Source organism: Urocitellus parryii, chromosome 11, assembly GCF_045843805.1.
Source record: "Urocitellus parryii isolate mUroPar1 chromosome 11, mUroPar1.hap1, whole genome shotgun sequence".
Lineage (NCBI taxonomy): Eukaryota > Metazoa > Chordata > Mammalia > Rodentia > Sciuridae > Urocitellus > Urocitellus parryii.
The window spans coordinates 14,898,456-14,923,046 of NC_135541.1; the positions used below are offsets into that span (position 1 = coordinate 14,898,456).

The 24,591-nt window shown below is 53.4% G+C and overlaps 1 protein-coding gene across 1 annotated transcript in view; it reads left to right on the forward strand.

Annotated features, from left to right (window-relative positions):
- Nipal3 (NIPA like domain containing 3) overlaps positions 1–24,139 on the forward strand; it is a 40,123-nt gene extending 15,984 nt beyond the window's left edge. The window contains exons 2-11 of the mRNA XM_026403618.2: positions 85–153; positions 1,646–1,817; positions 4,071–4,130; positions 5,272–5,417; positions 8,448–8,544; positions 10,867–11,002; positions 12,590–12,678; positions 14,081–14,144; positions 16,354–16,448; positions 20,648–24,139. Of these exons, the coding sequence (XP_026259403.2) occupies positions 85–153; positions 1,646–1,817; positions 4,071–4,130; positions 5,272–5,417; positions 8,448–8,544; positions 10,867–11,002; positions 12,590–12,678; positions 14,081–14,144; positions 16,354–16,448; positions 20,648–20,847 (1,128 nt within the window). The 3' untranslated portion in view covers positions 20,848–24,139. The remainder of the gene's footprint in view (positions 1–84; positions 154–1,645; positions 1,818–4,070; positions 4,131–5,271; positions 5,418–8,447; positions 8,545–10,866; positions 11,003–12,589; positions 12,679–14,080; positions 14,145–16,353; positions 16,449–20,647) is intronic.
- The last annotated feature ends 452 nt before the right edge of the window (positions 24,140–24,591 follow it).

A 24,591-nucleotide genomic window follows, 5' to 3' on the forward strand; every position in this document is an offset into this window, starting at 1 on the left:
CAGCAAATAGTTGAGCATCAGGTATTTCCTGGGGTCCCCTGGCTTGGCCGTGACGCATGTCTGCTTTGTGAACTTTCCTTCCAGGAAAACCTGATTGGCGCCCTCTTGGCGATTTTTGGGCACCTCGTGGTCAGCATCGCACTTAACCTCCAGGTAAGTCTCCCTCACTGGCACTGTCCACAGCAGGGACAGGGCAGGAGGTGGGTGTCTCCAGGTCCAGCTGCCTCCTCTGTGGGCCCTGCCTGCTCTGTCCTGGGCTATACCTGCTACAGTACCTGGTGGACTGATGCAGAGTCTCTCTGGATTCTGTGCCCCCCTCCCTCGCCCAGCTCAGGACCTCCCCTCCTCTTGGGCCCGGGCTGTGCAGTAGCCTCCTGCCTGGCCCCCCGGGTTCTGGTCTCATCCTTTCCTGTTCCCCTTGCTGCTGGGCTGCTGTGGTGCTGTCAAGTTCAGCTCTGATTACAGCACAGACTGGTGCTTAACAGTCTCCGGGTGCCCTGCAGAGCCCCCAGACCCTGTGTTCACAAGCAGCTGTGGTTTGGAGCAGGCTGACAGCTTGAGGGGCTCCCCTGAGGGCACAGGGCACTGCCCCCCCCATGGCAGGTGCAGTGAGGGGAGAGGAAGCGTTAGGGCCCCTGGACGGGGCCTGCAGCCCGTGGGGGATGGGTGCCCATGGACAAGTCCCAGGCTCCTCTCCAATGGTAGGGTTTCTGGGGGTTCCCGTGCACTGAGCCTCGGTGGTCCACAGGGCCCTTCTTCTCATTAATGTACCCCTCATTCGTTCTCCATCCCCTCCCTTCCTGTGCTTCCTGGGGTCACCTCCCAGGTACACCACCTGTCCCAGGTCTGTCCCTAAGCCCCGCCCACTTCCCTCCCCACCTCCCTCCCCCCTCCCTGGAGCAGGTGTGAAACTGTAGCCCTGTGGACAGGTATGGGGCTCGTACACCCATGCTTTGTGCACCTCTGCCATGCATGTGTGCACACGCCTGTGCGCATGTGTACGTGCCTATGCAAGTGTTGTGTGGTACACGCCTGTGCGTGTGTGCGTGTGTCCAGGATTCCCAGTTAGCACACTCGCCCTCTAATTCCACATGACTCCTAGCCTTCCTCAGTGACCACCTTGGTGTCTGTGCCCAGTTCACATTTCCAGAAACACAGGAGCGCGGGCCATGCTTGAGCCATGGTCTGCCCAGGAGAGGCAGAGCCCACTGATACCCTCGAGGCTGCCCAGCAGAAGCTGCTGGCCCCTTCTACAGAAGGGAGCATGACCAGCGAGCCTCCCATACTGAGGACCCCTGGGAACTGCAGCCCGAGGGAGAAGGCCAGGCCACAGGCCAGGCCACGGCGGGGACCTCAGACCTGGCTCCCGCCCCGATCGCCCTCTGCCTGTGGTGTGCGTTAGCAGTGCCCGTTCCCAGCTGCCCACTGCGGTGACCCTGGGGAAGAGCCCAGGCAGGTGTCCCTCCAGGTTTCCAGGGAAGGTTCTGTGGTTCTCGGCCCCTCACTGTTGGGGACAACTGCCTTAGAGTGACCGGGGAGAGCTGGCGTGCAGCTGGCTGCGGCTTATCTTGTCTCCGTGAGGGCTCCGGGTGATTGTTAGAGGTGGGTGCAGGTCTGGGCGACTCTCGTTCTCTCCGGGTTCCAGAAGTACTGCCACATCCGCCTGGCGGGCACCAAGGACCCGCGCGCCTACTTCAAGACCAAGACCTGGTGGCTGGGCCTCTTCCTGCTGCTGCTGGGCGAGCTGGGCGTGTTCGCCTCCTACGCCTTCGCCCCGCTCTCGCTGATCGTGCCCCTCGGCGCCGTCTCCGTGATAGGTGAGACCCGCCCTCCCGGGCACTCACGGCCGTGCAGCTAGTGCCACCGCCAGGGTCAGAGCAAACAAGCGGCTCCTGCTGTGAGAGCAGCGGGCGTTGACAGAGGGCAGCGGCCTGCCCCGGTGTGCGCACCCGCCTGCCTCCTGACCCTCCCACCAGCCGCCCCGGGAGATGCCCGTTCTCCCCATTTTACAGGGGAAGACATCAAGGCCAGAGGGATAGAGTTACTTCCCCAGCCCATGAGCCTCGGGCGCCAGAACCTGTCCAAACCCAGGAAGTTTGTCAGGATGGCTTTTATTTCCACAGCCAGAGGAAGGTGAACCCTCGCCCCTGAGTTTATACCATCAAGATAAGCAAGCCTTTCTGGGGTTTAGATAACCTGCACCTCCGGAAGTGCACTCGGGATCTTTCTGCAGCACCCAATTTCTTTTTGGGGGGGGAAGGTGAATATCAGGGATTGAACACTCAGGAACACTTGACCACTGAGCCACATCCCCAGCCCTATTTTGTATTTTATTTAGAGACAGGGTCTCACTGAGTTGCTTAGGGCCTCGCTTTTGCTGAGGCTGGCTTTGAACTCACGATCCTCCTACCTCAGCCTCCTGAGCCTCTGAGATTACAGGAGTGTGTCACCACGCCTGACCTGAGTCCCTTTTAATAACAACACTTACTTCCACATCTGGCATTTTCCCTGAACCAGCAACTCAGAGGATTTGAACCAATGAAAGACAAAGGATGCCAATGTCCTGAGGTCACAAATGAAATTGAATCAGAAAAAAATTCTTAAAGTAATGATGTCAGTAGCTTCACAAACACTTTGCTCTCCTTGACCCTGTTTTAAGGCCTTGTCTCTGTCTGGTGAGCTGGCAGCCTCCGGTGAGCAGGTCTTCGGGCCTGCTGCTGCCCGTACAGCGTTGCTCTGTGGTGTCGTCTGAACACCCCTCATAAGGCAAGCGTGTGGCACAGTCTCAACCTTTCTCTGTGACTTCTGACCATTTTCTGCCCAGCCCCTGTACTTATTTAGATTTATGCCCTTATCTGTCTCTCCTGCCCATTGCAGAGAGAGATGAGTGACTGAGTAACTAGCATTTTAACTGTTAAACTTTAATAAATATGAAATATTCTTAAAAATAAAGGCCTGAATTATGATGAGATTTCAGGTGTCAGCCATGAGACCTAAGGGACTCTTAGAGCTTCTGAGGTTACCCAGGAAAAAATAATACTAAAAATGATAACTAGCCTGGTGTAGAAGCACATGCCTATAATTCCAGGCTGAGGAAGGAGATCACAAGGTCAAGGCCAGCCTCAGCAACTTAGTGAGGCCCTAAGCAACTTAGTGAGACCCTGTCTTTAAATAAAATAAAAAGGGCTGGGGATGTGGCTCAGTGGCAAAGCGCCCCTGGGTTCAATCTCTGGTACTGCAAATAATAATCACAACAACGACAGCCATTCATTGGGTACCTCTGGCTTATCCATCACTGCTCTAGGTACTTTAATGATAACAGTTTAATTATGGAGCCTTTGCTGTGTACCAAGGTGATTTGAATTAAATATTTAATTTAAAGATTACCTTATTTAACTGCCCCTGTAACTCAAGAGAAGTAGTTTTATTTTCAGTGGAATGTGGATAAACTGACTCACAGACAGACAGAGCCAGAGACAGGAGAAAAGAAAGGAAGGCGGACAGGGAGAAAAGCAGCAGCTGGTCCGCAGAGCAAGGGTGGTCAGTCCACTGTGGCTCCCTTCAAGCTGCTGACGGTCAGCACCCAGCAAGGGGCAGCTGGATCCAGCAGCACATCCCCTAGACTGAGAGCTGGGAATCGCCTCGGGAGAGTGAGCCAGGTCCATTCACAGTGACCGCTGGCCCTGTCCTAGCATCTGCAGACATGGAAGAGTCGAGGAGAGGAAAGGACGGGGAGCCACCAAGGTGGACGTTGTGATGCGGAAGCCAGAGCCTGGCTCACATCACAGGCCGCATGATCTTGGGTGGGTCCTTCACCCCGTCCAGCCTCAGTGTCCCCGCGTGTCTGAGAGAGCCAACGACAGCGCCCGCCTCCAGCGAGGGGCCTCCACCGTGACTCCTGGGCGTTGTCTGGTTCCTGGGGACCCTGGGAGACTCGGAGGGGCTCCTTCCCGAGGTGGAGGAACAGGGACAGAGGGGCCTGGGCTCCTGGGAGTGAGAGGGCACAGGCAGAGGGACGTCCTCTGAGTGACAGCAGCCTCACTTCTCTCTTCTGTCCTCTCTCCTTCCAGCTAGCGCCATCATAGGAATCATATTCATCAAAGAAAAATGGAAACCTAGAGACTTTCTGAGTAAGTCCATCCCTCGATCCCCGCCCTGCGTTTTATGCTTGTGTCTTTTATTCAAGATAAAACCCAGCTCACCCCAATTAAGAGACCGCCCGCCGCCTGTCCCTGTCTGTGATTCTGTACTGTCCTCAGCGCCCCCCAGCTGGGTGTTTTGATCCCTGGTCCCCAGGCCAGGCTACACACCAGAACCGTCTGTGAGACTTTTGAAAATGGGCCTTCATTCACTCCATCCGGTCTGCATTTATTGAGCATCTATTACTGGGAGCCTTGAGGCCTGGGAAAAGGCCCACTGAGTTCCAGAGCAATAGGGTCAAACCCAGGAGGCCGGATGTTGTCACTGTTACCAATAAAGGCGGGATTGGAGCCTGCAGCTTAGGTGTACAGCCCCAAGAACTTATTCACAGCTCCCACAATGTGCCCCAGCTCCCAATTAGCCCTGAGACCAATATCTAAACCCCTAGGTTTAAACTTTTAAGAATAGGTCAGCTCCACCCAGTGGAAAACATGGACCATCAGTGTGACAAGTTACTTTAACAGAGGTCCCTCCACATGGAGACCTGAGGAGCAGGGAAGAAGTGTTCCCCCCAATCACCGAGTGCCATGCTGTGTTGTCGGTGCTGGGGATGTAGCAGACGGGGCTCCTGCTCCCACAGAGATGCCAGTCTCTCGGTGTGAATGTGCGTTGGGGATACAATAAACAAGCAAACAACCAACTCAGATCATTTTAGATCAGAGAGAGTACTTCAGAAAAAAACAACAGAGCCAGGCCTGGAGGCATGCGCCTGTAATCCCAGCAGCTCCGGGGGCTGAGGCAGGAGGATTGCAGGTTTGAAGCCAGCCTCAGCCATTTAGCAAGGCTGTAAGCAACAAAATGAGACTCTGTCTCAAAATAAAAAGCAATCGAAAGGGCTGGGGTGTGGTTCCGTGGTTTAACACCCTTGGGTTCAGTCCCTGGTATCAAAAAGAAAAGAAAAAGAAAACGAAAGAATGGGCATTAAGGAAGATAATTTATTTTTTAAAGAAAACCCCCCAATACAAACAGGTCTCGGGTGCTGCAAGGGAAACCTGACCTTGTGTGACTGAGGCACCCCCTGCTCTGGGCCTGTGCCCACAGAGGCCACTGACAGCCCCTCCCTCCCTGCAGGGCGCTATGTCTTGTCCTTCGCGGGCTGCGGTTTGGCTATCGTGGGCACCTACCTGCTGGTGACCTTCGCCCCCAACAGCCACGAGAAGATGACGGGCGAGAACATCACCAGGCACCTCGTGAGCTGGCCCTTCCTCCTGTACACGGTAAGAGAAGGCCCCCAGGACCTCACCTGAGACGGCAGGAGGGGATCGGGTCCAGGAAGCAGAAACCTCAGTACCCAGCAGTAGGGGATTCCAGGAATCACAGCACGTCTCACGGTCTCTGAGGCCAGGCTGGCGGGAGTCACAGTTCACAGGAGTGTGGATGCCACTCGTCCTCAGTGACAGCTGGAGCCGCACGTGGCATGATGCCAGCCTCACATTCCTGGGGCTGTTCAGGTTGGTTCATAGACTGTGTCTGTGAAAACCACATGAAAAAAACAAATTCCAGGAAGTCGTCTCTGAGACTTATTTTCATTTATTCTTCATCTTTCATCCAGAATTTTACAGTGACCACTGAAAATCTTTGTGACAAGTTGAGATCATAAGAGGCTTAAGCACGTTATTTCCCTGGTGCCACCCAGCTATTGGCGGCTGATGGAAGGCCAGGAGGGGCCGCTGGGGCTCCGTGAGGTTAGCTGTCCCGTCCGAGGCAGCAGGCCAGGCCACCTGGCCTCTCCTGCCACCCGCTCCCCTAGGGCCAGCTGCCTGGTGCTCACTGTCTTCCTCTGATCTGAGCAGCCGGGACCCTGACTGGGCCTCGAGTTCCCTGGAATATCCTTTTCCTCTGAGAGGCCACAGGAAGAGGATGGATTCCCCTGACCATCTCCCTACCGCCAGCCAGGTCCAAAGTTCCCTAGTGGGCATGGAGAAGTGTGCACAGGACAGAGCCAAGGTCCTGCCCCTCCCAGGAAGCCTTGGCCCCAGCAAGCCCTTTCACTTAGGGAGTCTTGAGCACAAATCCCTCATGTGCTGTGTGGCCTTGGGCAAGTCAGTTTCTCTCTCTGTTTTCTTCTCTGTGAAGTGGCAAGAATCACTGGATTTGGGATTGTGGTTGGAGCTACATGAGGTGGCGTGTAGGTCACCCAGCACCAGGTAGATGCCCAGAGTCAGTTTGTCTCACTCTGTCATCACTGTGAGGCAGCGCTTCCAGCCAGGGACTTGGCCAGACCAGATTAATAACTATTTACTGCATGCTTCCCGTGAGCCAGACATGGAGGGTTAAGAAATCAGTGAGATTCTGATTTCCCCGTTCTGCCATTGGCTTACTTGGGACTGTGACCACATCCGCTTCATAGAATTGTTTTGCTGATGAGTGTGACAGTCCTCACAGGACTCAGGGCCTCTTGGGAGGCGCCAGCGCCCCGGCAGCCACCTTGGGACTTAGCGCCAAGGGCTGTTGGAGCACTCGTTGAACCGTGAAGAACCATCGGGAAGATTGGGACCCCAACCCAGCCCACCCCTGCTGAACACAGGCACGACCTGGAGCTGTTGGTGGTGACCCCCACATCTGCCTGGTGGGGTGTCCCTAGCAACGGAAGATGATTATGATGGCCTGGTGCAAATGAGATTGTTAATGTAACCAGAATCCTCCCAACAGGAGGTCACACCCTGACTGTGGCAACGAAGGCCGGGGAGAAGCAGGGGACGCGGAAACTGAAAGAATGAACAAGGCTCGTCGTCGGAGAAAATGCCCGTTTATTGAGGAACAGCTCTGCATATTTATAGAACCAGGGGTGGTTTGACAGTTATGACAGTTTAACGGTTGAAGGATTTGACAGTTGGCATGGGGTGCTTTCTGATTGGTGGGTAAGGATCATGTGAGCCAGCAGGACTAGTCTGATTGGTCGGTAAGGATCATGTAAGCCAGCAGGGCTAGTCTGATTGGTGGGTAAGGATCATGTGAGCCAGCAGGGCTAGTCTGATTGGTGGGTAAGGATCATGTGAGCCAGCAGGGCTAGTCTGATTGGTGGGTAAGGATCATGTGAGCCAGCAGGGCTAGTCTGATTGGTCGGTAAGGATCATGTGAGCCAGCAGGGCTAGTCTGGTTGGTGGGTAAGGATCATGTGAGCCAGCAGGGCTCACCATTGGACAGCTCTTCTTGGGGTATGGGGAAGTTAGTCTTTGGAGCCGGGGTGACTCCCGACAGAAATGGCTTGTGTCTTAGGTCCTCTAATCATAAGGACATTATTTTTTTTCTTTTTCAAACACCCGTTGATGTTTCTGCGTTGGTTTCTTTGCGAAGCAGATTCTGTAGGGTGTGGGGTTGGCGGGGCGCTGAGCCCTGTCCCAGTTCCTGCTTTGAGTTGCTGGGTGCTGGTGGCTGACGGGGAAGCCGTGGCCAAACGCCGGGGCTCTGAGGGTGGAAAAGAGAGTCACTGATGCAGGGTGGGGGGCACCTCTCAGAGTTCAGGCTGGGCGTCTGGTGGTCAGCTCTGCCAACGGAACACCTGGCCCTGACCTCAACTACGTGGTCTGGTGAGACTGTCCATGGTCTAGGCTGCCCAGGCTGCCCAGGTTCAAAGCCCCATTCTGCCATTGGCTCACTTGGGACTGTGACCACATCCGCTTCATAGAATTGTTTTGCTGATGAGTGTGACAGGGATAAAGCGCTGAGAACAAGGCCTGCCCCATGACCAGGCTCTTTAGTAAGCGCCTCCTCTGTCCCTGGAGAGTTAGGATTATTATCCCTGCGACTCAGAGCCGGTGGCTGAGGGTTAGGGAGGTCAACTTGCCCAAGGTCACGCACCAGTCTGGAGACAGCTCAGCTGCGTCTCATTCCAGATGCCTTCCTCCTCCTGGGTTGGGACAAGGGGGGTGAACACTGTGTTCCTGACCAAATGGCTGGGTGAACAAGTGTCTCCTCTTCAACCCACCCAGGTGTGATGGGGACACCCCTGGAGGAGTGACGTGGGGACAGCCCATCTCAACCTGATGAGACCGATGGAGATGAGGCTGCCCATCTCCCTCCAAGCTCTGGCCTGAGGGAGCGGCAGCTGTCCCGTGTTGCCCAGGGACAGGACCCCTCCCGGGGCGTCTCCTTCCCACTGGATCTGGCAGTAGAAACGCTTGGTGTTCAGCCCCTTTAACTCAAAGGGCCCGTAACTGAGAGAGCGGCAGGCCAGATGGCCCTGCCCTGCAGGGACGCCCCTGGGCCCTCGGTGGCCGCTCTGACCTCCCCTTGCTGCCCCGTAGCTGGTGGAGATCATTCTCTTCTGCCTGCTGCTCTACTTCTACAAGGAGAAGAACGCCAACAGCATCGTCGTGATTCTCCTCTTGGTGGCTTTGCTCGGTGAGTGGGGCCTGGGGGTGGGGTTTTGCCAGTGGCCTCAGAAGGAAATGGGGGTTTTGTTGATGGAGCTGAGGCCTCTGCATGCAGAAGCCTCTGATGCCAACCAGGTGGGCGATCCGTGGGCAGCTGCAGGAGCAGGGGTCCTGCTGAGGGAGGCAGCCCCTTCATTTCCAGGATCCTCACTCATAGGAGCCTCCCAAGAGCCGGGAGCTGCTGCTTCCACAGTGGGACAGAGGACAGACTCGTTCTGTCCTCGGGAGCCTCCATCGAAGGAGGCGATGGCCTTGGGCAGGTTGGCAACCGCGTGGGTTGTGTGTGGGGCCTTGGCACCAGTAGGGAGGAAGCCTCAGGCAGAGCAAGGAGGCGAGCCCAGAGGTCACTTAGAGGAGGCCGGAGGTGGCGCAGCCCTCCAGGGGCCATGCAGAATCCATGCTGGGCTCCAGGCAAAGCCAGATCCTTCTCTCCCTCTCCCTCCCTCCCCCCATTCCTCTCTCCCTCCCCCCACCTCTCTCCCTCCCTCCCCCCACCTCTCTCCCTCTCCCCCCACCTCTCTCCCTCTCCCCCCACCTCTCTCCCTCCCCCCACCTCTCTCCCTCTCCCCCCACCTCTCTCCCTCTTCCCCCACCTCTCTCCCTCTCCCCCCACCTCTCTCCCTCTTCCCCCATTCCTCTCTCCCTCTCTCCATCCCTCTCCTGTCCTTTCAGAAGGATGGTTCTGTTGGGGAGATGGCTCCTGAGTCTGGTTAGTGGACAGACGGACCCACCTGCATGTAACTTCATAGGAGAAGGGGGCACGCGTCCACTGGGCGCTGCCTCTTGCTGATGCTCTGGTCCCCGGCTGGTGACTTTCCCTGTTTAAGCCACTGTCCTCACTCTAAAGAGGGGTACAAGAGAACCCCACCTGGCCGGGAGGATCAGGGCTTACGTGGGATGGGCACGAAGACCCGGTTCCTGTGGCTTCTCTTCTGCCATCCCTGAGCACGGGTTTGCATTGTTCTAAATTATTATTTTGGGGGGACGGCTTTATGGAGTTAGAATTTACATGGCATAACCCCCCCAACCCATTGGAAGCCCACATGTCTGGGCTCTTAGTGCAGCCCCGGAGCTCTGCAGCCCTCCTCTAGTGCTAGAACGGCTTTGTCACCCCCCAAATAAACCTCGAGCTGTGAACAGTTACTTCCCGTCCCCTCGACTGGCCCAGCGTCCCTTGCCCAGCCCCAGCCTCCCCCACCCAGAGCTCTGCCCTTGGCATCTTCTCTGTGTGGAGCCTGTGGCCTTGGTGACTGGCTCCTTTGGCTGAGCATGGTGTTTTGAGGCTCACCCTGTCACAATGTCAATAGGTCCTTGTTCCTTGGTGACGACTTTCCAAGTGGGTTGGAGGAACCTGGGTCCAGAAGCATCCTCTCCTCAGGGGTAGGAAGGCCACGGTTCTGAGGCAGCGGGCCAGTCCCCTGCTCTCCCAAGGGCAGCCTGGTGGCACGAGCCCATCTTCAGTGGCTGTTTGGAAACTGATGCAGTGGCCGAGGGGCCCAGAAGCCACTGTGCGGCAGGCTGTGGCTAGAGAGGGCAGAGCAGGGACTGGGCCAGGCCCCACTCACCTCCTGCTCGGGGTCTGTTCTTGTAACCCCTGCCTGGCAGGGCACCTGACCGTGTGTGCCCAGGAGCCGTCCTGCACCCTGGGGCAAGGCCATGGTCTCCAGGGGGTGATGGGACGCTCTGCTGAGGCTACCTACGTGATATTTTTTCATTTCCCTTTTAAATTATATTTCCTGTCCTTGATTTATAATGTATATGCCACACGAGGACAGTGTTGTGTGACCAGAGTTCTGAAATACATAAGCACGCACGCATGGGGAGTGTGTGTGCGTGGCATGGGGCGTGCGTTCTGAAACACTGGAAACTTCTTGGGATAAAGAAACGTTTTTAAAAACACAAATGGCTGAGCATTGAAAAGCTCCTGGGCCCTGGGCTCACCGTGTTTTTCCTGTGGCCGCCACGAGGCTGCTGCTCCAAGGAGGTTCGTTGATCCACCTGAAACTCCTTTGGGCCTTGTGCTTCTGCTGCGAGCCGGGCGCAGGGTGGGCACTCAGGTGCAGAGGACTGAGCACACTGGCCCCCTGAGGCAAGCTGGAAACACCTGTCTGTTCTGCTGCCCCCATGTCTTTGATGAGAGGTGAAGAGAAACAACCCAAATGTCTCATCTCACCATTAGCAGGTTGGCTACTGGCCCACCCTCATCTCTCACCAGGTCCTTAGGGGTCATACTCCCACCTGACTCCCGCATCTCCCGGGGACTACCCGAGCCCTTGTCCTCCATCTGCAGGCTCCATGACAGTGGTGACAGTCAAGGCTGTGGCTGGGATGCTGGTCCTGTCCATCCAGGGGAACCTGCAGCTCGACTACCCCATCTTCTACGTGATGTTCGTGTGCATGGTGGCCACCGCCATCTACCAGGCTGCGTGAGTCACAGGGCTTTCCCGCCTGAGCCTTGCCATGCAGGCCTCTTGTGTCCTCTGGATCTGACAGCATTGGGTTTTAAAGCCATGGGGAGGATCCGATCCCGGGGTTGACCTCCAGGGTTATAGGAGGGACAAGGGCGCTGAGCTGTGGACTCTGTGCCGCCTGAAAGACAAGCCCAGGGTGGATTTTCTGTTCCCCCACACTGTGAGGACCTGTGGTGAGGCAGCCTGGCTCCCCCTCTTCTCCCGGCGGGCCTGTGTCCATCTGAGGACTTCAGGCCAGGCCTTGCCCTCCCTAGGAGGCGGCCACTTGTCTGCTGGGTGGGAAAGTAAGGGATGTCATTTCTGTTCCTCGGGAAATCACCCCAAACCTTCCCAAGTCCGAGAGTGTGCGTTCCTCTCTCTCCGCACAGGAATTGAACCAGCAGCCCCGAGGACGGCCTGGGCCACGGCCTGGGCCTCGCCCTGAGCCCTGTTGCCCCAGCAATGTTGCAGGTGGCCAGCCTGCAGAGGGGCACGAGGCTCATTCAGCTCAGAAGCCAGCCCTGGGCTTGGTGTCCACAGCCATGAGGCCCCCAGGGTCCCCCACAGGGCCTCCCTGTGCTTCACAGGACTTGCTCTTCTGGTCCTCACAGCACCCTCTGGAGGGAGGTGCTGTCCCCTTTCTGTACATGGGGAACTGAGCTGGGGAGTGGCAGGGCCCAGAGCTGAGCCCAGGCGTCCAGCTCCCGGCCTCCTGCTCAGCCTCCCTGGGGCGCGGGCTGTCCATCACAGGGAGAGCAGTCCCTGCCCAAGCGTCACACAAACCCAGTGCAGTCCCCAGATAACGTCCTGTGCTCATGAGCTCTTCCTGACAATGGTCATCACCACCACCATTGTGACTGTGGTTATTTTTAGTCCACTGCAGAGAATTCCATTTGTCCCCAGGGAGTCGGCGCCTGGTGCAGCCTCTGCTGAGCCCCAGGGCATACGCCACCGATGCCTGCCAGGGGCTGTGGCTCCTCCCAGGGCGCCCAGCAGAGAGCCACAGTCCCTGCCCAAGGCACTCACAGCCCTGATGGGGGACAACCCATAAACAGAGAGCTACAGCTGACAGCGTGTGGGGTGTCCTCCCCAGAATGCCACCCCAGAAAGGATGAGGAATCTGTCCTACCTGAGATAGCGTTAATCACAGATGCAGAGATAGGAGGGAATCTAGTTTTCTCTCTTTTTTCTGTTTTTACTGCAATGATCACATTATTTTGAATTTAGAAGAAAATTTTAAAAAATAACTACAGCACCAGGCAAATTGTGACATGTGCTCTAAGCATTTCTTGGCAGGGGTGCAGGTGGAAAAGATCCAGGAGTGGCTTTTTTCAGGGTGGGAAGAGGTGGGACCGGCATCTCAGATGATGGGCTCCTGCAATCAAAAGTGCAAAACAGGAAGGTGGTGCCCACTTGGGGGTTGGGGTGGGCCCCAGACCTAGGACACAGGTGTCCCTAATGTGAGGAGGCCACTCTCCTAACCTGAGGATGTCCCCTCACACTTCAGACCAAGCTGCACTGTCACAGCCCTCGCCAGCCCCTGACCGAGTGCTTGTGTTGCAGGTTCCTAAGCCAAGCCTCCCAGATCTACGACTCCTCCTTGATTGCCAGTGTGGGCTACATCCTGTCCACCACTGTGGCCATCACTGCAGGTAAAGGGCCATCATAGGTTCCCGTCTTCTGCTGAAGCAGCAGGGGCATCACCCCAGTGGGTAGGGGCTTGACCACTGCCCCATTGACTGATTCTGCCTGTGGAGTCATGTGACTTCATGGAGAATGTGCAAGACCTGGGTTAGCATCTCAGTACAGACATGCTCACTGTGTGACCTTCGCAAAGTCACTTAAGCTCTCTGAGCTCAGTTCCATGTTTCCAAAATGGGAGTAATCACACTTAGCTCCTAGAATAGCATTACATATGATCCAAGTGCCTCTGCCCCATACTTCTTGGAGATCCCAGGCAGGGTTTCTTCAACAATCTGGGTCATCATCTGCAGCACCCCAGCCCCTACTAGCCAAGTGATCAGACATCTGTTCTACATCATTTTTAGAGGTTGTGAGTATTTGAAGCGAACCATTCCACCCCCAATTTTTTTTTCAGTTTTTTCCTCAAGCAGCTTGCAAGGTTTCAAGTATATCAATGAGCTTGTTGTTTAGTTTTTAAATTGCAATGGTGACTAAAAGTCCTCAGAGTAAACAAGCTGATAAGGACCCAGCACTTCCGCTGGAAGAGGGCCCGGCTGGGCAGCGGCGAGCTCTGCACTGCACTTAGGACAGGTTGGACCCAGATCCATTCTCAGGGGCAAGAACAAGGGCACACAGCCTCCCAGGACCTGGGCTGTGAGCGGCTCCACCCAGAGCAGCCACAGCTAAGTCCCAACTGAGAACCTTGGTCAAGAAGATGGTAAACAAGTCAAGGTTGCAAGCAATAGCAAATGCTGTGGTTGAGTCAGAAATGAGTCAAGAAGGGGGTAGGAGCCCCGGAATACAGCAGGAAGCCATGGGGTTGCATCGATGTCAGACAGAGGTAGGCTGCAGGGCAGCACAGTGGGCACGGTATCCCCACACTGCAATAGTGGAGCTGTTGGCTGGGCATCCGCTGGCCACCATGGCCCAGAGGCCCTGAGGATGCAGACACAGGGTCTGTGTATCCAGCCCAACAGCGAGGAGGGGCGAAGGCGTGCGTGCCTTATGTGCGTGCGTGCCTTATGTGCGTGCGTGTGTGTGAGAACGGTAAAGAAGGTCGGTGGCATCCATTAGGAGCATCATGGCAGTGTCATTGTCCTGGTTTTGATCATGCATTGTGGTTACATGATCAAAAGCTGGAGGAAGGGTAGGTACGTGGGACTCTGCCATTGTGAGAGTCTGATATTATCTCAAAACATTCAAAAAAGAAAAAAGAAAGGTAAAGATGAGAGGGGGCTTGCAGGGAGACCATCTGTTCCCCTAGGTGGCCTTTAGTCGTTACTCTAATGTCTCCAGGCATCTGTTCCCTGCAGGGAAGAGAGCTAGCCCATCCCAGACAGATGGGTGACGTTTTTATTCCTGGCGACACAGGTGCAGTGTTTTACCTGGACTTCGTCGGGGAGGATGCGCTGCACATCTGCATGTTTGCACTCGGGTGAGTCCCGGGCACGCTGGCCCAGGCACAGCAGCGGGCTGAGCTCCAGGCAAGCTCACCCTCCATCCAGGCTTCAGTCTCAGGATCCCTCAGAGCCAGGGAGCTGTGGGTCTGGACCTTCCATCTTACTCCTCAATATCTCCTCCTCCTCTCTTCTCTTTGGGGCGTTAATCTCTTGGTCATTTCTAAAACAATACCTTTTTGACCCATGAAAAGGCTCTCATCCTTACCCCACATCTAAGAAACAACATTAAAGTTCCATAAGAGACCAACATTTTGCAGAAACTTAACAGGATTGATAATATTCTGATGGCTACAGTAGAAATAAGGAGGTGCCACGAAAAATCAAACACAGGCTCAGAAGTGGGGTGGGGGGTGGGCAAGGCAAACCTATGCTTCTAGCAGAGGGGGCTTCCCCAACCTGGCTAGCAAGTCCACCTGCTTATGTCTTGAACATGGCCAGTGCTGTCCTTCACCCTGATTGGAGGAGTTCAGGGTGACAATCCAATGCGATTGGCTAATTTTAGAATTAGGGTGGGCAAAAGGGAAGGGCTACAATTGGATCCAATTAAGGAGGAATACTAGATTTTGAAAATGAACCACCAGACTTTTCTGTGTCTCACAGTAAGTGGCAGGGGAGACCATGTTTATTGTCAACATCAATAAACATGTTAAATAAGCATACTTTTTTAATGTAGCATTCAATTTGTAAAACTTAACTTGGAAGAACATTTGAAGGGGAACACAAAAGACACATGAAGTATTTAATTTTTAAACTAATTATATAAGCTAACAATTAGAGGTAAGCAAATAACGATGACATAGGGTAAATTAGTTGTGCTGTATTTGTATAGTAAAGCGCTACGGTGCCATTTGAAAACTTGAGGCCAGCCTGTAGGTGCTGACAAAGAACCCTTTGTAGGGTGCATTACATGAAAAAAAAAGGTACATTTTTTTTAAAAGTGGGGCCTGCCCCATGTTCCAGCAATTCATACATCTAGATGTCTTTTTTTTTTTTTTTAGTAGTAGTAATTGGACACAATACCTTTATTTTTGTGTGGTGCTGAGGATCAAACCCAAGGCTTTGCACTTGCTAGCCGAGCGCTCCACCGCTGATCCACAACCCCAGCCCTCCGCATCTAGATTTTTACCCAAAAGAAATGAGTGCATATGTTGGTAAAATGTCTCCAATATGAGTATTTATAGTAGCTTTATCTATAATAAGCTCCAATGAGAAACACCCTAAATGTCTTCCAACAGGAGAGCAGAAAAAAGTATAGACTATTCAGACGATGGGTTCTACACAACTAAAACTAATGAATTACTAATACATGCAATAAAGTAGATGAATCTTTCTTTAATTTTCTTTTAATTATACCTGGGCACAATATTTTTATTTTGTTTATCTTTATATGGTGCTAAGGATCGAACCCAGGGCCTCACACATGCAAGGCAAGCGCTCTGTCCCTGAGCCACAACCCCAGCCCAAGTAGATGAATCTTAAAAATAATTTATTGGATATAAGAAGTAGAGGTTGTACGATTTGACTAAGGAGAATTTGAAAATAGGAAAATGGCGTCCATAGTGAGAAGGCAGGCACAGGCTCTCTCCGTATAGGATGACTGCCATTTCCTGTTGCATCTGGAAGGGGCACAGAAAGCTTCCAAGGAGGGGGGGAAATGGTTCTGTCTGGGCCTGGGACGCGATGATAGAAGCAAAAGCCACCCAGATGCACATTTAGGGTTCTTGGATTTTATTGCATGTAAATTACACATCTATTTTTAGAAACTGGTTTACATAAGCTATCAGGCAAAAATAGAAAAATACTGGGGAAGACTGCACAACTACCTGGAGCATAGAGGGGTGCTTGGTGGGGGGGGGCACAGGAAGACCCCTTTTCAGTTTTTAAAGATTTTTACTTTTCTGTACTTCTGTAGTGATGGAATCTAGGCCATTAAGGTTTTGGGGGGTTTTATATTTGTTTTTAAAGACAAGGTTCTGAGACTCCTGGCCAAGTGGCAGTGAAAGAATCAGGAGAGTCTAATTTATTCTGATTACAGCTTGGTGCCTGCGGGGCGCGTGGGCTGCTGGGCTGTTATTATTCAACTAGTGTTCATACCCCCCCACCCCCAGCCTGGCCGCTCTCTGGGCTGTGGGGCCTTTCCCTTAGCACCTGTGATTGCAAGAGTCCCTTATCTCCCTCCCTCAGGTGCCTCATTGCGTTCCTGGGAGTCTTCTTAATCACACGGAACAGGAAGAGGGCCATTCCATTTGAGCCCTACATTTCCATGGATGCCATGCCAGGTAACGTCCAGACCCCACGTGTCCCACTGGCCCTTGGTATAGAATGACTGCCATTTCCTGTTGCAAAAGAGACAGCTCTGGGCTGGGTACAGGAACTGTGTTCTGTGCCTTTACGGTGTGACTGTTTTTTCTTTCTTTCTTTTTTTTTTTTAATCTCATTGTGCAGAAGAGGAGGCAACAGCTAAGGCACCTCGGATGGTTTTGAGAGTACATCTTGCCCATTCCCCTGACTATTTCGGGATCTTTTAGAGAAAACCCTGATGCACACTGAATGTAATTATGATCTGCAGCGCCAGGCTTCATGCCTGAAAGTGGAAAAATCCATTCATCTTGTTGGAATGGAATGATCAGAGAGGGGAAGGAAAACAGGATGAATGAAATTCAAATCCTATAACCTCACTCCCTGGATTCCACAAGGGAGTAGATTGTTCTAAGTTTCCGGGGATCTGAGAAGCACAAGGTCAGATGCCTTTAAGCCTGGACAGTAAGATAAACTTGTGAATGCTGAATCGGCCCAGCGCTGCACAGCAGGGAGTGGCGGGGCCTGCAGAGAACCCGAGAGTGCTGTGCAGCCAAGAGGGATTCCGGCTGGGGGGTCAGGTGTTGGGCCAGCCCCAGCGAGGGTTGCTGTCCTGGATTCTGTAGGTTGCCAGTGACCGTGAACTTAAACTTATAAGGTGGAGCTCTCTCTCCAAAACATAGTCTCCATTCTTCATTAACAAAATGCAGACACACTGATGACACAGAGCAGCTTTTGGGTGGTGATTCTGTGACACAGGAGTGTCCTCAGGGCTGACCGAGGTGCTCCCTTACCACCCATCCCCAGCGAAAGCAGTTGATTGTCCTTTCTGTATTACCTCCTCACCTCGTGCTGTCCAGCTGTTGTCTGTCATTCTCGATGTGACCAGCCTGCCTGAGGACGGCAGCTCCGTGTCACTCTTCCCATTTCACCCCGCTTGTTCAAGTTACGTGTAAAACCAAGTGGAGTGAGCTCCAAGGTGGGGACCCGAGGCTCCCCCTAGGAGTCAAGTGCATGGGCTTTGGTGCATGGACCTTGAAACGTCTAATCTGGCTGCTCAGACGCCTTTTTTGCTTACTTCCTTGTTTCTCGGCTGTGTTCCGGATAGATGAGGGCGCTGGATAGCTGAATTCCAGATAGGTGAGGTGTCAACTCCGTGTGTGCGTGTATGTGTATGTGTATGTGCGTTCGTGTTTGTGAACTACGTATGTGTATATATCTATACAAATACTTGTATATACATATATACAGACATTTTTGGTGGAAAATAGAGGGTAACCTCGGGTAATCTTAGATTCCAACATTCTGTGGCCTGTTTGTAGGTGTGCTTCTTGAACTTTCTCTTTGTACCCTGTGACCAGGGGGAGGTCAGACGTCAAGGAAGGGAGACCCTACTCTATCAGGGTGGCTGTCAGGACACTCCTGATTCAAGGCGTGTTCTGTCCTGTGAAGAGTGTGGGCTTGTGGTGCAGATGACTTGGATTCAAATCCCACCTTTGCCACCTGCTCATCCTCACTTGTAAACTGGGTTCCTTCCAGGGCAGTGGTGTCATACGGAAGGGCCTCTTGCACCGTGTCTGGGACATGGTAGATGCCAGCTTGAATTTTGTTTCATTTCCCTTTTGCTTTAAAAAACTTTGCAAGTTTTCAAACGCTTGTTGGACCTGGTAGCACAGGCACAAGGAAACTGCCACAGTCTGTCTTCCAGCCCCTTGGTCCTGGTCAGCAGGAGGACCTGGCCTGTTGTCTGCCTGGATTGCTATCCACACAGCAGACCAGTAGCTGCTGCTCAAGAGGTTTCCAAAAATTCGCTACGTGAACCTGAGAAGAGAGAAGCAGCCCCCCACCCCCACCCCAGGGTCCCACTGGTCCTTTGCTGGCTCAGATGCCTCCTGCCGAGTAGAAACCATGTCATAGATCACCAGTGGCAGATAAGCTTATTGTGTGACCAAAATACCTGACAAGAAAAATTTGAGGGAGGCAAGATTTATTTTGGCTCACAGATTCCAGTCCAGTTTGTGTCAGGCCAAGTCCAAGGCAGAAATGTCATGGTGGAGGGAAGCTGCTCAGCTCCTGCAGGCAGGAAGCAGAGGGAGAGGAAGGGCACAGCCTCAATGACCTCCCTCCACCCGGCTCCCAACTCCCAGCCATCAGTGGATTAATCCATTCATGAGGTCACCTCTGCACCTTGCTGCCTTGGGGAACATGCTTCCAATGCATGAGCTGTTGGGAGACATTCCAGATCCAAACCATAGCACAAGGCCACGCTGGCCATCATGGGTGACCACACAAACAGGGCCACTCTGTTGTCATGTCTGAGCACAGACAAAACATAAACATTGTCCACACCGTATAAAAAGACCAGCAGCCCACCCTGCACCCCGCAGGCTAGGGTGAGACCCTCCTGCCTCCTTGCCAGTCACATCTGCAGCCTCAGCCTAGGCTTCCCTCCTAGAGAAGACCTACTAAGATCCCAGGAGAAGTAGCCCTGCTCTCTGGACAGCATTGGAGCCACAGCAGAGCCTCCCTTCCTCGACCCCTCCCCACCCCCCACCCCCCCCAAATCCCAGAATGAATCCTTTCTGACACCCTGTGACTCACACACCCCTGGCTCCCCAGGGCGTGCATCTTACTGGGGTGCATCCATAAACCTGAATCTGCTCAGCTGTAGGTGTGTTCCTGGTCCTCTTTGCCTGGGGAACATTGTCAAGATCAAAAGCTAAACAATGCCTTGGAAGCCACTCCTCTTCCCTGAGGAACAGTCACCCAAACCCAAATCCAAACTACAGACTCTTCAGCTGTGCCCCTCCAGTGACCATCAGCTGAGTCATGTGCCACATGGAGGCAAGGGGCCTTCCACAGACTGGGTGCTCCCAGGCCAGCTGCAGGCTGGAGAAGAGCAGAGCCCAGCCCCATCTCGCTGGCTGTGTGATCCCAGGCACATTGCCCCTTCTCTATGAGTCTGCTTTCTTTCTTTTTAATATGCTTTTGGTTGTAGGTGAACACAGCACCTTTATTTCATTTCTATGTGGTGCTGAGGAGGGAACCCAGGGCCCCACACGTACAAGGCGAGCGTTCTACCCGCTCAGTCACAACCCCAGCCACTGAATCTGTTTTCTTATCTAGGAAATGAGGGCAGCAGCTACCTCTGTCCTAGAACCCTTAGGGGATTCAGTGCAGATAGGTGGGGAGACCACACAGCCTTCCAGCTAAGAGTTGCTTCAGAGTGTGGCCCCCTGGATTGGCAGCCTGGCACTGCCACTGGAGAGCTGCTGTTCCCGGGCAGTGAGCCTCCAGCTGCCTCACTCTCCTCAGCAGCAGCTGTGAGGGCCGTGTGAGAAACAACCGTCCAGCTGTTCAGAACAGTGTCTGCCACCATCTGAACACTCAGACCTCGGCCACTGTCACCACGGGCACTATTACTACTTAGGGGCACGTTAAGCCATCAGATGCCAGCTGTTACCCATGATGTCTTCAGGAAGACACTTTGCAGTCAGCTTCTTCTAACTCATCCTGGGGACAGGAGAATCTGAGAGTCTATTCCTTGACAAGAGAAGAGATGCCCTCAAAAGTAACCAGGTCCCCCCTAACTGGAGGAGTGACAGGGTAAGGCTAAAGGAATTCATTGAGATCTCTGCCTTCAAATGTGAGTAGAAACCCAGCGTCACGTGCCCACAGAGCACTAGCATGGCCGTACGTCACCCTGCATTTGGACAGGGGATGTTGGTGTTGAAGATCAGCACCCTCCAAGCATCATGATGTGTCTGGCCCCCCATGTCCATGATGCCTAAGTTACTCTCGTCCCTCAACAGTACAGTGAAGCGCTCTGACTTCTGAGTTCATTCAGCAGTCGAGTGTTGGCATCTACCACATCCAAAGCATGGTGCCCTTTCCACCCCGCTGTGGGTCCAAACACACATCCCATCTCATTCTAGGTCCACTGGTGGTTCCTCCAGACAGTGGCTGGTCAGTGGCTGGTCTGTGTGCATATTTCCTGAAGACTTATCTCTGTTGCTTAGCAACTGTCCCTTTCCGAGTGTTCTCTTTTCAACCTAAAGCATTCAGGAAATGGGCGTGCACATGACTGGCCCCTGGCCGCCTGCTTAGTGTGGCGGGTGGAGGAAGGCGCAGCCTCTTGGGCCTCCTTTCTGCATAACGACAGGCATGGATTTCATTTCAGGGATGCAAAACATGCATGACAAGGGGATGACGGTGCAGCCTGACCTCAAAGCTTCTTTTTCCTATGGGGCCCTGGAAAACAACGACAGCATTTCCGAGATCTACGCTCCTGCCACACTGCCAGTCATGCAAGAGGAACACGGCTCCCGAAGTACCCCGGGGGTTCCCTACCGAGTGCTGGAGCACACCAAGAAGGAGTGAGCCTCCCGGACTGAAGCTCGCCCCCCTGGCCGCCCACACCCGGCTGACGTGGCCCCCTTCCTTCTACAACTTGCCTTTCAAGTCGTTTTTTTTTTTTTTTTTTTGATCAAGAACTCTATAGAAGGGGGATCTTGGAAAGCCTTTGTGACCTTGGTCTTGAACTTCCAAATGGGGAGGCTGGGGAGGGGGAGAAGAGTATTCCAGGTGGGCTGTGTGGAATTCAGCCCAGCCTGGCTTAGCCTTCTGGCCTCCCGAGGGCACTGAGCCTCCCCAGGCAGTGACCAAAGGTTGCCGTGCTCTTGGGCGCTGCAGGCAGAGATTCTGCTCTTACTCCTAAATCCAGCGAAGCCCTGGGGACCTCTGAACTCGTCCTCCACCACTTGCAGGCTCATCTCCCACCGTCTCACTCACAATTCGCATTTTTGACAATATCCACTGGCTCTGTTCAGGGGCATAGCAGGCCTGCTGTGAGCGGAACACACGGTCACTGGCGCCTTGGCAGTGTCCCTCGGCCTCTGGTCATCAGTGTTGGATCTGCTCTAGAAACTAATGTGGTATTGGTCCTGTGAGAACTGCATGATCGTGTTTCCCCCAAAGGAATGGGGGAGTTAGAGAAGGAGGAGGAGAATAGGAGGACTTGGAGCCAGGGGATGTCTTTATACAGGACAGACAGGAAATCTGAGTTACTTTCCCTCCCAACACCCGCTGGGAAGTCTGGAGACGCTCAGCCCAGAGCCAGCCTGCAGCCGCCCCCTCCATGCTCTCCTTCAGAGACCTACCACCCACCTGGTCATTTCCCTGGAATCAGTGCAGGCTGCTGGGGTCCCCGGCCACAGCGCTATGCCTGGGAGAAGCAGCTGTACTCACAGATGGGCTGCTGCTCCCTCTGGCTGCAGACCTGATCATCTTAAAGGAAAGAAAGGTTTGCAAACTTTAATGAACATAAGGGTCCCTCAGGAGTTTATAAAAATGCAGATTCCTGCACCCCAGCCACGGAGACATTTTAGGTGGGCCTATGGGGTAGGGCCCAAGTATCTGCATTGGCAAATGGCACCATAGCTAGTAACCCGAGATCACAGCCCCCGAAAGCCTGCAGTGGAAAGAGGCAGCTCTTAGGACCCCAAGGGGCCCCTGCTAGAAGGTGAGAGTTGTGCTTCCATTTCCTCTCTGGGCTGCTTGTGGCAGGTTGAGTGGCCCCATAGGATCTGTAGCTTTCCCCCACCCTTTGAGTACTACTTAGATCAGCTGCTGCTTCCCAGGGCAGCCTTTAACTAAGGCAGGATAACAGTGTTAACAGGCCAGTGTTGATAGGTCACTTATCTCTATAGATTGTGCTTAATGCTGATTTAGTTCCCTGACTTCACAATTCCTGTTGTCCATAATAACCACTCTGTATTATGTCTTAACCACTTCTGTATTGTCTTAAACGCCTACCAAGGCAACAAAGAGCTTTTTGTTCCCTTAGGATGAGTATCGAAACCGTTCAACAATATTTATGAGGTATTTACTGCTGTTAAGCATTTAGAGGGTGAAGCTACAGCAGGACAGGGTTCCCATCCTCCAGCCAGCAGGGGGAGACACAGGGATGCAGGAGACTCCTGCAGGGCTGTGAGAGGTGCACACTTTTTTTGCAGGGCTGGGATGAACCCCAGGCCTTGCGCACAATAGGTAAGTACTCTACCCCTGAGCTACACTCCCAGCCCCAAGAGTAGACCACAGAAAGCAACAGGCCAGGCCCTGAGCCCAAAGGGTTTTCAAAATTGGAGGTGATTCTGGCCCCAGGAACAGATAGTAGTGACAATGACAGTGCCAAGCTAAGATTTGAGCAGAGCATATAGAGTGGGGTGGTCTCACACACTCTGCTCCAGCAGAAGAGCTAGCATTTGCAAAAAAGAAAAGGGGTGGGAGATGAACCAGGAAAGATCAGCAGTGGAGGCTGAGCATCCTGAATACCCGGCAGAAGAGTGGGAAGTGTACCCTGGAGGGCCTGGGAGCCCTTGATGGTTCCTGAGGACGAGAACGGCAGGATAAGCTCTGATTGGACAGGAGGCCTTGTTCAGTGTGGAGGAAGAAACAGGCTGAGAAGGCACCTTTCAAGGTCAACCTCTGGGCCTGCAAGGACACACCAAGGGGAAATAGAATCAGGTTTCAGTGCTCTTCAGATATTCCCGTTTCCGGGTGGTTTTTCTAGGGTCAGGGAGGGGCGGAGTGGTAGGGAAGGTCAGTGGGAGCTGTTCATTGCACCCAGCCAGGTGATAGGCCTTGGCTTTCTGAGTGCTCCCAGCCTCCCTCCAGCCCTGTCCCTTCCCACTTTGGTTAACGAGCCATGTGGCCTTGGGCCAGCCAGCTCTCTTGAGATGCGTGGATACATGGGCACCTTAATTTCAGGTCTGCTATGGGTCATTCCTGGGTGACAATGACAGTGCCACCCAGGAACTGCCACCAGGGCCTAGGCAGCTCCCTGTCCTTAGGTCTGAGCCAGTGGTGTCACCCCTCAAGGCTGAGCAGAAGGCTGTGGTGGTTTCCTGAGTGCAGCCAGAGGACCATCTCAGGCAGCTGGAAAGGACAGCCGAAGTGGGGCCCTTATGTCCAGAGTTCCGAATCTGCCCTGGGCTGGCCACTCCCAGGCGCTGTCCATAGGTGAAAGTGGACCATCCACTAATGGTGATGCAGCACTGGCTGGTAGGAGCCACTCCCAGCTCTGAGTCCTGTTGTCACTCACGGCTCTGACATTCCCAGCCCTTGATGCTCCAAGCCTCATTATCACCCCCGTCCTCCCGGCAGCCAGGTACCTGATGGAACGTCACCAAATGTGGGTTTAAACTTCCGCTGATCTCTGGTCTTCCTCTCCCCCCTGTTGTACAGCCTGGGATTCTGGGTTCCCTGATTAGACATTAAACAAGTTCAGAGACTGCTTTGAAGATGGGTTTTGCAGCATGGGATTGAATGCTGGGCAGGGAAGGGAGGGCCAGCATCTCCATTGTGTTTCTAGTAGGAACCAGCCAGCTCCAGGGTGCTGTGCAGATGGGGCATCGGCGCATCTATCAGGGTGGTACGGGGAGCCCCACCCAGCAGCCTGTGAGTTCCTAGGTTCGACCCCACACTGGCTGGTAGGCAAAAGAAAGTCGCTTGTATGTTTCCCTGAGAAGCTGTGTAAGTGAAGTCACTTTAGGACATATTCTATGTGGATGCTTATATTTTGTTAACTTCATGGCTAATATAGCATGTCTTATTTTTTAAAAAGAAAAATGTGTACTAGGTGCAAATAACACTGAGGTGGTATTTAATTAAAAAAAATCCATGCAGTATATATTGAATTTGAGTCTTTTGTTTGGCTAATATTTTCTAGATTCATCCAGAACAGCACTGGCTAATAGCACTTTCTGTGACGGCAAAAATGTTCGATGTCAGTACTGTCCTATATGGCAGCCATTGTTCACATGCACTGTAGAACACTTTAAATGTGGCTAGTGTGCCTAAGGAACTGGATTTTTAATTTCCTTTCATTTTAATTTAAATTTAGAAATCCACACACAGCTACTGACTGCTGTATGAACCCTGCAGAACCCTGCAGACCTAGAGATGCCCATGATGCAAGGGAAGCTGAAGCGAGCACTTTTCCCCTTCAGTGGTTAAAAGCATAGACCCTGCCTGCACGGCTTGTTAGCAGTGTGGTGGAGGGCAAGTTTCTTAACATCTCGGCACCAAATCTGTGAAAAAGGAAGGTTAGCAAACTACCTAAGG